Source organism: Salvelinus alpinus, chromosome 10 (assembly GCF_045679555.1).
Source record: "Salvelinus alpinus chromosome 10, SLU_Salpinus.1, whole genome shotgun sequence".
NCBI lineage: Eukaryota > Metazoa > Chordata > Actinopteri > Salmoniformes > Salmonidae > Salvelinus > Salvelinus alpinus.
In genome coordinates, this window is record NC_092095.1 from 47437545 (window position 1) to 47450401 (window position 12857).

The 12857-nt window shown below is 44.2% G+C and overlaps 1 protein-coding gene across 2 annotated transcripts in view; it reads left to right on the plus strand.

The window, feature by feature from the left end:
* The first annotated feature begins 497 nt into the window (after positions 1 to 497).
* The window catches only part of LOC139532123 (neuropilin-2-like), a 67067-nt gene continuing 54707 nt past the window's right edge, over positions 498 to 12857 (plus strand). The window contains exons 1-2 of one of the 2 annotated variants that reach the window (XM_071329309.1): positions 498 to 1403; positions 9875 to 10052. In XM_071329309.1, coding sequence (XP_071185410.1) covers positions 1331 to 1403; positions 9875 to 10052 — 251 coding nt within the window. In that variant the 5' untranslated portion in view covers positions 498 to 1330. The remainder of the gene's footprint in view (positions 1404 to 9874; positions 10053 to 12857) is intronic. The other variant, XM_071329308.1, reaches the window with a different exon arrangement.

Consider the following 12857-nt stretch of genomic DNA (forward strand, 5'->3'; position numbering starts at 1 on the left):
TTATTATGTTACTTTTTATTATTTTTTACTTTGGTTTATTTGGTAAATATTTTATTAACTCTTCTTGAACTGCACTGTTGGTTAAGGGCTGGTAAGTAAGCATTTCACGGTAAGGTCTACTACACGTGTTGTATTCGGCGCATGTGACAAATAACGTTAGATTTGATTTGATTGGACCGCCGCGCCACTCGGGAGCCCTAATGCATGTACTACTCCCCTTCCTCCACCCCCCTTCACTTTTCCCCCTTTTTTTATTTTGGTTTCTTTGGTTCTTCTCTCTTGAAAATAGCCTGTGGAAATACTCCCGAGCCTGAGATTATAGTGTGTGCGTTATCTGTTGAACCCTTATCTATTGGCGTCATGTGAAGTGTGTGCGTGTGTGTGTGCCCGCGCGCTTGTGTGTTTTACGAGTGTGCGCGCACCTCTCCATGATCAACAACCAACCAGAGGCGGAGCCGAGGCGCTGACTGTAATGCGATAGCTGCTCTGTTCAAAAGTGCTATTACACACACTCTCACTCACTCACATACACACGCCGCTGGAGCGCATAGAGACACTCCGCTACAGACAGAAAGACTAGAGTGGTCCCAGAGATGGAATGAATTCTCCTTCGGAAGATATTATATTCATGTTCGTCACACTTCTCATGATTTGCGCTCCATTCTTGTCCTAAATACGGAGACTTCTTGTCGGTTGATAGTTCAGTCAACTGTGTCTTATCGGTCGTAAATGCAGGAGTAAATGACCGGAGTCCTGGAATCCCTGCGAGCACAGGAGAGAGAAGGGGGGGAAGGCAAGCGCTTCAGTCGTATTTGGAGGTAGACTAAGAGCCGCTTATCAGACCCTATAGGAAATACCCCAGGAGGTTCCAAATCAGTGGACAAGCTCTGTATGGAACCGGGGAATTAAGAGGAGTTTATTTCATCCACGTTGCTCCACGAGGCTAGATAACCCAGTCATGACGAAAATATTAAAGTTATAATTTGTAAGTCGCTCTGGATAAGAGCGTCTGCTAAATGACTTAAATGTAAATGTAAATAAGGTGGCATCCCAGTGTGTCAAGTAGCCTATATGCCTGCTTCGGAGGGAAAGCTGTTCACCGCTGTCTTTAGCCCATTTTTATTCAATTAAGTACACTTGGAACAAACATTATTCGTTGATTGTTTTAGTAAAATAGGCTACGTGGAGTAATAACATTTGTTCCTACATTTTCTGGAAAAAAAGGGTCTCTACATTTTCTGCAAAAAAGGGTGTGTATTTTCTTGATGGACAACTGATTTGATCCTGGGAGGTAACATTTATAAATAACAAGACACTGAACATTGCCAAAATGGATATGCTACCATCGCTGATTGGATTTTTACTTGCAATGTGTCTAACACCGGGAGTCCGTGGAGACAAGGGTAAGTTCTCTTCAACACATGGGCTGTCAAGAAACGTGTCCGAATGTACCCGACACTACCCTTTATGGGTGATTTAAATTCTGAATTTACTTTAAACTATGATAAAAACTGAAAGCTCACATAGTTTTTTTATTATAACATAGTTTTTTTTATTATACCTGTGTCTTGGAGACTGACAGGGAAAATAGCTTGTTTTTCTCAGGTTTGGAAAACTCGTTTGGTTTTAAAGCACGAGCTCCATTTGTTTCAAATCAGGAATTTCAACACATAGGCCGTGAATGGCATCAGATAGCCTACTGGTTATCAGACAATGTCTATCATGTGTAGTGTAAGCGTACTGGTATTTCCCACAAAATGTTCTCTCAGCCTTGAAAGATGAGCCCATTCTCATTCGTTATCCTAGTTTGTCCAGAACAATATTGCAATTCCACTTCTTTCGTATACCAAGAGTAATTGGACAATATTCCACCCATGAAAAATTACTGGGTGATATGTTATTTGATACTCAAAAGCTATTCTATTATGCCCCCAAAATAGGTCATTACCATTTAATAAAAGTTGCCATAGCATGGGGGGGTACATGTTAAAAAGTTCCACTGCCGTTCATCTTAGGCAGGTTTTGTAATTTTATGATCACAGATTTTTTTAAAGTAATAACCCTACATACATTAGCATATAATAGCCCAATGACTGCTTTGTAGGGTGATAATTCCATAATAATTATATAATTAAAAAAGGGGGAAAAACGGACCTACTTTCTTTTTGTTGTTGTGTTTCTTGGTAGAGTTCATGAATGAATGCTAAACTCTATACGCGTCTGTAGACAACATAATCCATTGACCAAACCAAAATAATGCGCCTCAAGTGGTATTTTGCTGTTATTGGATAATGACAAGAATATTAGTTAGACTAACCACCACCATCATCATTAATATCAACAAGAACACCAACAACTCGCTCATTATCTCAAGAGTCTTGCAATCATTATGGTGATGGTTTGTGCCCGAATCGCACTTGTGCCTCCGCAGCTCGAGGCGGCGCCACACAATCAGTTCTCCGCTCGCGCTGCAACATTAAGACCAGAGGACACATTTTGACAAAAGGCCACCTTCCATTCCATTCAGGGAATCGTGCTGATTTTACACTAGCTGGCTTGCTTCTTAAGTCACAGTAGTTGTATCCATAATTCATGCGTAAGAGTTGTTCTTTTGGTTGTAGTTTTGGAATCTTGTCTAAGTTCCGACTCCCGATCTAGAGCTCTCCTGAGCTTTAAAACACTGTCTGGTTTCTCACTCCCGTTCTGCTCTGTCTCTGTGCCCTACTCAGTGTCGCATCCCTGGCTGGTTTACGGGACTAGTCCTATGGTTCTTCCTTAGAATGTGCTCCAAAGTGTGTGGTGTGTGTGTGTGTGTGTGATTCTTGTTTGCATACATTCAAGTGTGTGTGAGAGTGGTTTTGGACCTGCCATTTAGAGAGATTCAATATGATCTGTTTGCAGTGTTGGCTGCCTGTGTGCCCGTTGATCAGAGACAGATGTGGGCCTTTGGCAGCTCTCCCCCAGCTTGCTCAGATACCTCAGCCTGCCAAAGCACTCACTGTTCCAGCCTTCTCCTGTCCTCCTCAAAACAGCACATCTTGTACATACACACAGCAGCACGAGAGAGAGAAAAAAGGAGATGTGGGAAAGACAGGAGGTTGTGAGAGAAAGAGTGACAGAGATGTTGTGCAGGACAAGAGCATGTTTTTCAGGACAAACACCAGAGTGAGAGAGAGAGAGCACGAGAGAAACAGATAGAGATGAGGAGGAAGGGTACAGTATTTGACAGGAGGGGGTTGAGTACCAAACAGCAGGGTCACAGAGTTTTAAGAACAGAGGGCAGGAAGAGGAACTGATGATGTTGGGCGTATGAAAATGAACACTACACTCGGGGGTCGGAGAGCAGAAGAGAGAAGTCTGTGTCTTTGTCCCAAATATCACCCTTTTCTGTATTTAGTGCACTACTTTTGACCAGAGCCCATAGGGCTAAAGGAGGGAATAAGCTCTGGTCAGAAGTAATGCACTACAATAGGGTGACATTTGGGATGCACAGAATGTAACCACAACAGTGTGACTCATGATTGTGTTAGTATAATTAAGTCATTCGTAATAATTAACTAGTAATTAATTGAACATACAGGACCAGTGTGTGTCTTCTTTGTCTCTGTATGTTTACCTTTCTATCTGTTATAATGCAGATGAATGAAAAGCTTTATTTTCCTCCTCTCTCTCTCTGCTTGCTTCTTTCTCTCCCTCGTTCGCTTCTTTCTCTTGTCTCCCCCACCTCACTGTCTCCCTCTCCATGGCCCCTCTCCGCTGCCCCCCCCCCCCTTTCCCTCTCTCTCCCCCAGAATCTTTTTTAATCTGCCCCAGACTCCTATAACACATCAGCAGCGGAGAAACAAGGTCAGAACTGTAGTTGTTAGCATTCAAGAGCTGAAAAACAAAGGGGCTGTGGTTCAATACCTTGGCCAGGAGACGGGCTGGGGGGAGGAGGGGGCCACGCCAGTCCCCTGGAACAAGCCGACTAGGGTGAAATTATAAACAAGGTCACCATAAATAATACACCTATCGGCTAGCTGGTGGCCCCTCGGCCTGCTGCTTAATGTGTGTGCACGCACTCACACACACTGCACACACACTGCACACACAGGTCATTTATCTGGACAGCAGTATTTTAGCAAAGCAAAACCCAGCGAAACGCAACCATCTGCTTGTGGTCAATTGATCCGTTGATTAATTGATTGCTATACCCAACCCAATGCATTTAGTTGATTAGCCAAAACCACTTAGCCTATTATGAAGAGACATGCATGCGTGCTCTAACTCGGGTTAGAGAGGAGGCTTTTGTCTAGCATGCTAATGGTGAATTAGGGTACCAAATCTGTGTGTTGTTCATTTTGGAACTGAAGTCTAAATGTGTACACTTGAATAGCTATGTTATAACTACGATTTCTGCTGCATATTCATTTAGTATTGTTCCATTTTTTTCTTAATCCTTAATATAATAACAATAGAAGTTATAACATGTCGTTTAGCAGATGTCTTTATCCAGAGCGACTTAGTGTGTGCATACAGTTTCATATGGGTGGCCCCAATGGAACTCAAACCCATGATACCGACGTTGTCAGTGCTCTACCATCTGAGCCATACAGGACACTTTAATATTATCTAAAGGTAGGTAGGCCCTTATGGTAGGTGCCTAATGATTAAAGTAAAGAGCTTTGAAAGTCACAAATCTCTTTCCCTCCCTCCCTCCCTCCCTCCCTCCCTCCCTCCCTGTCTCCCTCCCTCCAGTCTTGTGTGGAGTGGTTAGATTAACAACAGTCGTGGACACAGCCCCTGTGTAGGGATGAACGAATAGTGCCTCTCATCTCTCTGTCCCCCTGATTCCCTCTCTCGAAGCGATATCACTTTTTAATTAAGGTGGGAGAGAGAGAGAGAGAGAGAGCAAAAAAGAGAGAGAATGATGGGGAGATTTATAATGGCCCTTCCACACATTCACAGCTGTTCCCAAAGTGTGACGCCACAGTACACTGATAATACCGCTAATAGAAATTGGTGCATACACACACAGATGTGCAGTCATATGCAGATACTGTATATATAGACGGAGACTTGTACAGTAGATTTGAAGACTTTAAAGCACACATTTTGCTTGCATCCAAGTTCACGCACACACTCACACATGTGCACATATACACCATTATGTGTAGACCCACACATGGCCTCAACTGTTATTGCTACATATATGTTATATATTCTATATCAACATTGTTCATATATGTTGAGGTCGCTATGGCATGTCTGTGCAGTGTTGTGTGCATGCGTGTGTGGAGATGGATGGAGTCCTGAGCCAGCACAGACACAATAATTCATGAGGCTACCTCTCTACTGAACGCTCTCTCCTCATCCTCCCTCCTTATCACACAAACACACATGCACATATAAGACATAGTGTCCTGAAAAACACACTGTATATTCATAAAAACACAAATATTCACATCCACCCTAACAGAGGACTTATACAAAGACATACCCAGTCGATAACATACACAATGCGTGTCCGTACCCCCCCCCCCCCCCCCCCCCCCTCACACGCACACCTCTCCCCTGCATCTACTGTATATCCTACTGACAGCCCATCAGCTCCTCCAGGGTCAGTCCCCACAGGGATGGTCATGTCTTAATGAGCCTCGTCAGGCTCTCTCCATCTCCTCCTCACACTCTCTTTCTTCCTCCCCCTCGATCACCTCCCTCCCTTCCTTCTCTGCCTTAATCCGTCTCCGTCTCACAACCTTTCTCTGCCACTCTCCATTCCTTCTACCCCTCTCTCAATCCCTCTTATCTCCCACTTTTTTGTCCCTCTCCCTCCATCACGCTCCCTCTCCTCCCTCACCCCCCATCATCATCCTCATCCCCTTCATCTATCCCTCTTTACCTGCCTTTCTCCCTGCTGGCATCCCTCTCTCCACCCCCCGTCTCCCCGTCGCCCTCCTCCTTAGCTGTACATGAATGGTCTGCTCAGTTCTGGGAGCGGAAAAGTCCTGAGGCTGCAGGATTCTCCCAAATGGCTTAATCTTCCCCTGGCGGTACTACTGACAACTCCGCACAGCTTTTGGAGAATACAATAGGAGACATGGGTTGCGTCCTAAATGGCACCCTATTCCCTATATCCCCCATACTCAACTGGCGGACCGCGGACCGGATCTGGACTCAGAACGGGGTCAATACGGACCTCTGTTCCAGGAAAAAATACAAAATAAATATACATATATAGTACCAGTCAAACGTTTGGACATACCTTCTAATTCAAGGGTTTTTCTTAATTTTTTACTATTTTCTACATTGTACAATAATAGTGAAGACATCAAAACTATGAAATTACACATATGGAATAATGTAGTAACCAAAAAAGTCTTAAACAAATCTAAATAGATTTTAGATTCTTCAAAATAGCCACTCTTTGACTTGATGACAGCTTTGCACATTCTTGGCATTCTCTCAACCAGCTTCACCTGGAATGCTTTTCCGACAGTCTTGAAGGAGTTCCCACATATGCTGAGCACTTGTTGGCTGCTTTTCCTTCACTCTGCGGTCCAACTCATCCCAAACCATCTCAATTGGGTTGAGATTGGGTGATTGTGAAGGCCAGGTCATCTGATGCAGCACTCCATCACTCTCCTTTTTGGTCAAATAGCCCTTACACAGCCTGGAGGTATGTTGGGTCATTGTCCTGTTGAAAAATAATTGACAGCCCCACTAAGCGCAAACCAGACTGGATGGCGTATCGCTGCAGAATGCTGTGGTAGCCATGCTGGTTAACTGTGCCTTGAATTCTAAATAAATCACAGACAGTGTCACAAGCAAAGCACCATCACACTTCCTCCTCCATGCTTCACGGTGGGAACCACACATGCGGAGATCATCCGTTCACCTACTCTGCGTCTCACAAAGACACAGCGGTTGGATCCAAAAATCTCAAATTTGGACTCATCAGACCAAAGGACAGATTTCCACTGGTCTAATGTCCATTGCACGAAGCAAGTCTCTTCTTCTTATTGGTGTCCTTTAGTAGTGGTTTCTTTGCAGCAATTTGACCATGAAGGCCTGATTCACGCAGTCTCCTCTGAACAGTTGATGTTGAGATGTGTCTGTTACTTGAACTCTGTGAAGCATTTATTTGGGCTGCAATCTGAGGTGCAGTTAACTCTAATGAACTTATCCTCTGCAGCTGTAGCAGAGGTAACTCTGGGTCATCCTTTCCTGTGGCGGGCCTCATGAGAGCCAGTTTCATCATAGCGCATGATGATTTTTGCTACTGCACTTGAAGAAACTGTCAAAGTTCTTGAAATTTTCCGCATTGACTGACCTTCATCTCTTAAAGTAATGATGGACTGTTGTTTCTCTTTGCTTATTTGAGCTGTTCTTGCCATGAAATGAACTTGGGCTTTTACCAAATAGGGCTATCTTCTGTATACCACCCCTACCTTGTCACAACACAACTGATTGGCTCAAACACATTAAGAAGGAAAGAAATTCCACAAATGAACTTTTAACAAGGCACACCTGTTAATTGAAATGCATTCCAGGTGACTACCTCATGAAGCTGGTTGAGAGAATGCCAAGACTGTGCAAAGCTGTCATCAAGGCAAAGGGTGGCTACTTTGAAGAATCTCAAATATAAAATATATTTTGATTTGTTTAACACTTTTTTGGTTACGACATGATTCCATATGTGTTATTTCATAGTTTTAATGTCTTCACTATTAGTCTGCAATGTAGAAAATAGTAAAAATAAAGAAAAACCCTGGAATGAGTAGGTGTATATATTGTTTTTACGAGCTCGTGCTTTGACCCCTGGTATCATATAAAGACACATAAGACATAGAATAATGCGTGGAATTGCAGGAAATTACCTTTAAAACATTTTTTTTAAATTCTCTACCATGCAAAATGTGTATAATTGCCGACAAGAGGGGTGTGAACAGTTTGGGGTTGCATGGGTTGCGAAGTGGGGGTTTGTTACTATGGTGATAAATTACATTATCCATCCGGAGTTTTGCCAACTAGGAAATTTGTGTGACCGGACCTTCTCAAATAGTACTTGAGTACCCTTGCCGTCTATAGTACACTACTTTTGACCAGAACCCTATGGGATTCCCTATGGGCCCTGGTCAAAAGTAGTGCACTAAATCGGGATAAGGGTGCCATTTAAGATGCAGACATGGGGAGAGAAGTACACGCCATAGGCAGACTTTATAGTCCTGCATGTCTGAATCCTCCAGGGGAGATAAAGAGACTTTTCTCTACTTTTGGTTATCTTTTTATTTAGCTTTGGTTGCAGTATTGAGTGATAGGTGTGTTGAGTGATAGGCTGGACTGGCATGTGGGGGGAGTGTGTGCATGTGTGTGTGCGTGTGTGCATGCCCACGTGTGTATACATAAGTGTGTGTGTGTGAGTTTCTATCCCAAGTAAGAATGGTAGGGTTTCGCTATTATATCAAATGTCACCAAATCCTAAGTGTGCCTTTTAAAATACAATAGCCTTGAAAATGTCAACCCTTGAACAGTCTATTATATTTCAACCCTCCAATCTTTTCCCCCTGCTTCCTTTGATGAGGTGCTCACATAACTCGGGAATAGGTGAAGCAGATGAAACAGAATATTGAGTCATCGCCATTTTCATTGATGTCCTCATAATCATTGGGCTGCCGAGTGGCGCAGCGGTCTATGGTACTGCATCTCAGTGCTTGAGGTGTCACTACAGACACCCTGGTTCGAATCCAGGCTGTATCGCAACCGTCCGTGATTGGGTGCCCCATAGGGCGGCGCACAATTGGCCCAGCGTCATCCGGGTTTGGCAGGTGTATGCCGTCTTTGTGAATAAGAATTTGTTCTTAACTGATATGCCGAGCTAAATAAAGGTTAAATAAAAAATTCACACTCAGTCTTCCTTTTCCGATGGTCAGGCTGTGTTCCAATTCTCTACCCTTCTCCCGATTTGTTCACTTGTACACTCCCCCTCATGGATTTAAAAGGTATGAACTGGTGTTGGGATAATGGTGGAAACTCCCTCCAGCCATGCTTGCACCAAATGCATGAGGGGGAGTAAATGAGTGCACACTTCGGGATAAGGGTAAAGAATCGGAACGCAGCCCTCTGTCAGCACGGAAAGAGTTAACCACCCCTAGCATCGTTGTCATGGTGAACATTGTGGAGAGACATTTTTGTCTTCCTAATCTCGCCTTCCATTTAGAATAATAATGACTGGAAAATCATATACTGCAGTAAAATGACTGATGAGAGGCCTCACTGTATTGTCTGCCGATGTGTTTGTGTGTGCTTTGCGTGTTTGTGTGAGATAGGGAATGGCGAGCGAGGCGTGGGCGTACGGCGAAAATAAAGGCTTTGTTACTCTGGCTTCTCATTACAGATTCGGGGTGAACCCTTGTACCCCTAGACAGGGGGTCTGCTGTCACTTCCTGTCTTGGCCAACCGAGCGATGCTATTGGCAGGCTATTGTTCCTGGGAGAGAGCCGATAGGATCAGGGAATGTGTTCTAATGTTTGCAGATTGCCTTGCCAGAACAACAATTACATTTAGAGAATGCTCCCAGAGGAGAGATAAGAGCCATGGTGTGGGATTAGTTTGTCTACATGGGAGGACGTGCGCGTGGTTGTCTACTTTGTTGCTATAGTAGAATTCATGTGAACACTACGTATGTCTGACACAGATATTATTACACATCGCGCGTCACTACATCACACATCACTATGGAATAAGAAGACACATTCTCAAATCAATAACTTATCACTTGAATAGCACAGTTTTTATTCGTAGATGTTTTGAGTCTGTGTATTAACCATATGTCTCTCTATCTCTCTCTCACACTCTCATACTCTCTCTCCCTCTCTTTCTCTCTCTCTCTCAGGTGAGGTGTGTGGGGGCACCCTGGATGCCAGCGACGCAGGGTACATCACGTCCCCGGGCTACCCTCTGGAGTACCCGCCCCACCAGAATTGCCAGTGGGTCATCACGGCCCCGGAGCCCTCCCAGCGCATCGTCCTCAACTTCAACCCCCACTTTGAACTGGAGAGACTGGACTGCAGGTGAGAGAGAAGGGGGAGAGGGGTGATTTGGGGAAAGAGGGCGAGGGAGGCCTTTTGGATATACTTAGGCTAGACAAATGGTAGAGGGAGGAGGAGAAGGCGAGAGGGAGGGAGAGAAGGAGGGAGATTGACCAGGGATGGTTTTAACTTCAGATCTGCCTTTTAACTGGTTAAACATATGTAACAGAGTGTTCATAGTGAGCCATAGTTACAGTTTTGGCCATTACAGTAGGTAAGAAAGGGCCAAGACTGTCAGGGTTAATACTTGAATATTGAGGGGATGAACGAATAGAATTGGTTGATAATAGAGAGGAGGATGAGGTTGATCGGGTGGAGGAGAAAAGGAACGTGGATGAACGAATGGAGAGAATGGTTGAAAGAAAGACGGGTGATGTGGTGAATTTTACAGGAAAACAGATTTGAGAGAGAGTTCAGTGGAGCTATTACAGGCCAGATGGGAACCAGCTTGGTCAGTTTCCTCTTTCATAGAGATGTATAATATGAATCATATGCCTTTCTATTGTCTCTCTGACCTCATAGCAGTCAGTCATCATGCTCTGGCCTGGCTTTAGCCCCTGCCTCCTACTGCTCTCTTAAAGCTGCACTATGAAGACATTTCTCAGCCATTTCCTGGTTGCAAAAATTCTAATAGTTCACCTAATTTCAGTTTACGTGACAAAACAAGCAAGTATAGTGTAGAGAATCATTCTACTATCTAAATCGCTGTGAAATATATTTTCCATAAGCAATATTTTCAGCTGTTTGAAGCTGGTGTACAAAACTGAAAGTAAAACACGTAAAAACTAAACGTAAGAACGGGAAGCATAGAAATTCCGCACATAAAACAGATCTACCTCTTCTTAGACTTGCATTCAATGAGAATGAGATCTATAACTTTTTTTCTATTTCTTTTTGTTTTACCCCTTTTTCTCCCCAATTTCGTGGTATCCAATTGGTAGTTGGATACCACGAAAACACAACCCAACCAACAATGCCCACTTAACCCGGAAGCCAGCCGCACCAATGTGTCGGAGGAAACACCGTACACCTGGCGACCGTGTCAGCGTGCACTGCGCCCGGCCCGCCACAGGAGTTGCTAGTGCGCGATGGGACAAAGACATCCCTGCCGGCCAAACCCTCCCCTAACCCGGATGACGCTGGGTCTCACGGGTTGCGGCCGGCTGCGACAGAGCCTGGACTCGAACCCAGAATCTCTACTGGCACAGCTAGTGCCTTAGACCACTGCGCCTCCCGGGAGACCCATAACTCCCATTTCTATGTGGCTCGGGTGGTTGTTGAACTTGATGATGTCCCTATCTGGTCTTGTGTAACGTAATGCCCTATTAAAATCCCCCTAGTCATAGATAGCATGTGTAGTTCTGTGATAGACGGATACAATGAATGTGCTCACTGTCGTTAAGCAGTATTTCAAAGAGAGAGAGAGAGAATTGAAAAGCCTCCTCAGAAATCCTCTACTTTTTTGTGGATTGGTTTTGTATTAGCCTGAGGGGACTGTGTGATCTCAAGCTTTGCCCTCTCACACTTCCACTCAGATGTGTGTGGGTGCTTTTTTGTAAACGCTGAGTGTGGGTGCACATGCCATTGTTTGTTTGTGTGTGTGCCCCGTGCGTGTGTGAGTGTGCATGTGTGGGTGTGTGTTTCTTCGTGCGTGCTTCTCTCTGTGTGTGTATTTCCTTATTTATGCGTGTATACCTGCACATGCACACATGTTTGGGAGAGCGTGTGTAATCGGCAGGGAACACATGGCAACCACTATCCATTCCGCATCCTGTCCCCCATCCTCAGAGAAAAAGGCCCATACTTTACAGCCCCATTAGAAAAGAGAGCCACATCAACAATGTTATTTATTCATAAAGACAAACCTATAACTCCCTTTTCTCACTAATGCTGCTATAGCCTTTTTATGTAGGATGTGTCCCAAATTGCACCCTATTCCCTGGATGTTTTTTTTTTTTTTTACCAGAGAACACTGTACTGTAATAGGGAATAGGGTGCCATTTGGGACACACACAGATTTAGTTTGTTGAAGATGTGTTCCTAGGCCCTCATGGCCAAAACAGCAACAAAACAAAGTGGAGAAAGCCAAAGTGCAGGCCGACACGCCCCCCCCCCCCCCCCCCCAATCTCCCACAGGGTGCTTTAGACTGGGTTCAAATAGCTTCCAGTTAGTGTTTCTGGTGCAGCTGTGTGTTGTTTCCTCCTTCCTGAGTGATTAGGCATAGCAGTATGTCTGACTGAGGAGACAGCAGGGAGACTTGGAGTTTTTCCTCTCCTGGTTTGAGGTGAGGGAGCGGTAATGCTGGACTGTATTCATTAGTGCACACCGTAGCAAACAGTAACAATTTTTGGGCAACGGAAAACATTTTGAAACGAAAACAAGAGTTTCTTAATTGAACAAGTTCAAGTTTGTCCCTCCTCATTTCGGCCCGTTTTGTTCTTAGTGAATAAATCACTGGAGGGGCAGGAGACTTGGCCAGGGTATTATTTAAATGCTATCTGAATATACTGTATATATAATGTAAATATTACAAATGGACTGTGTTTATTGTAAATATGTGATATAGTTGCGAGAGTTGTAAAGGGCTTTAATCTATGGACAATTACAGTTACATGTCTTTTGTATGTCTCATCACCTCATACACATTATGTCAGTGCCATGGTCTCTCCTGAGAGTAAATTACTCTGAGACCCTGAGCATGCGAACTCAAGGAAAGTGTTCGGTTGGCCCACCTAAGGTCAGCCTTCAATTATAACCCACACCATACTGATGAATTAATCCCTCTC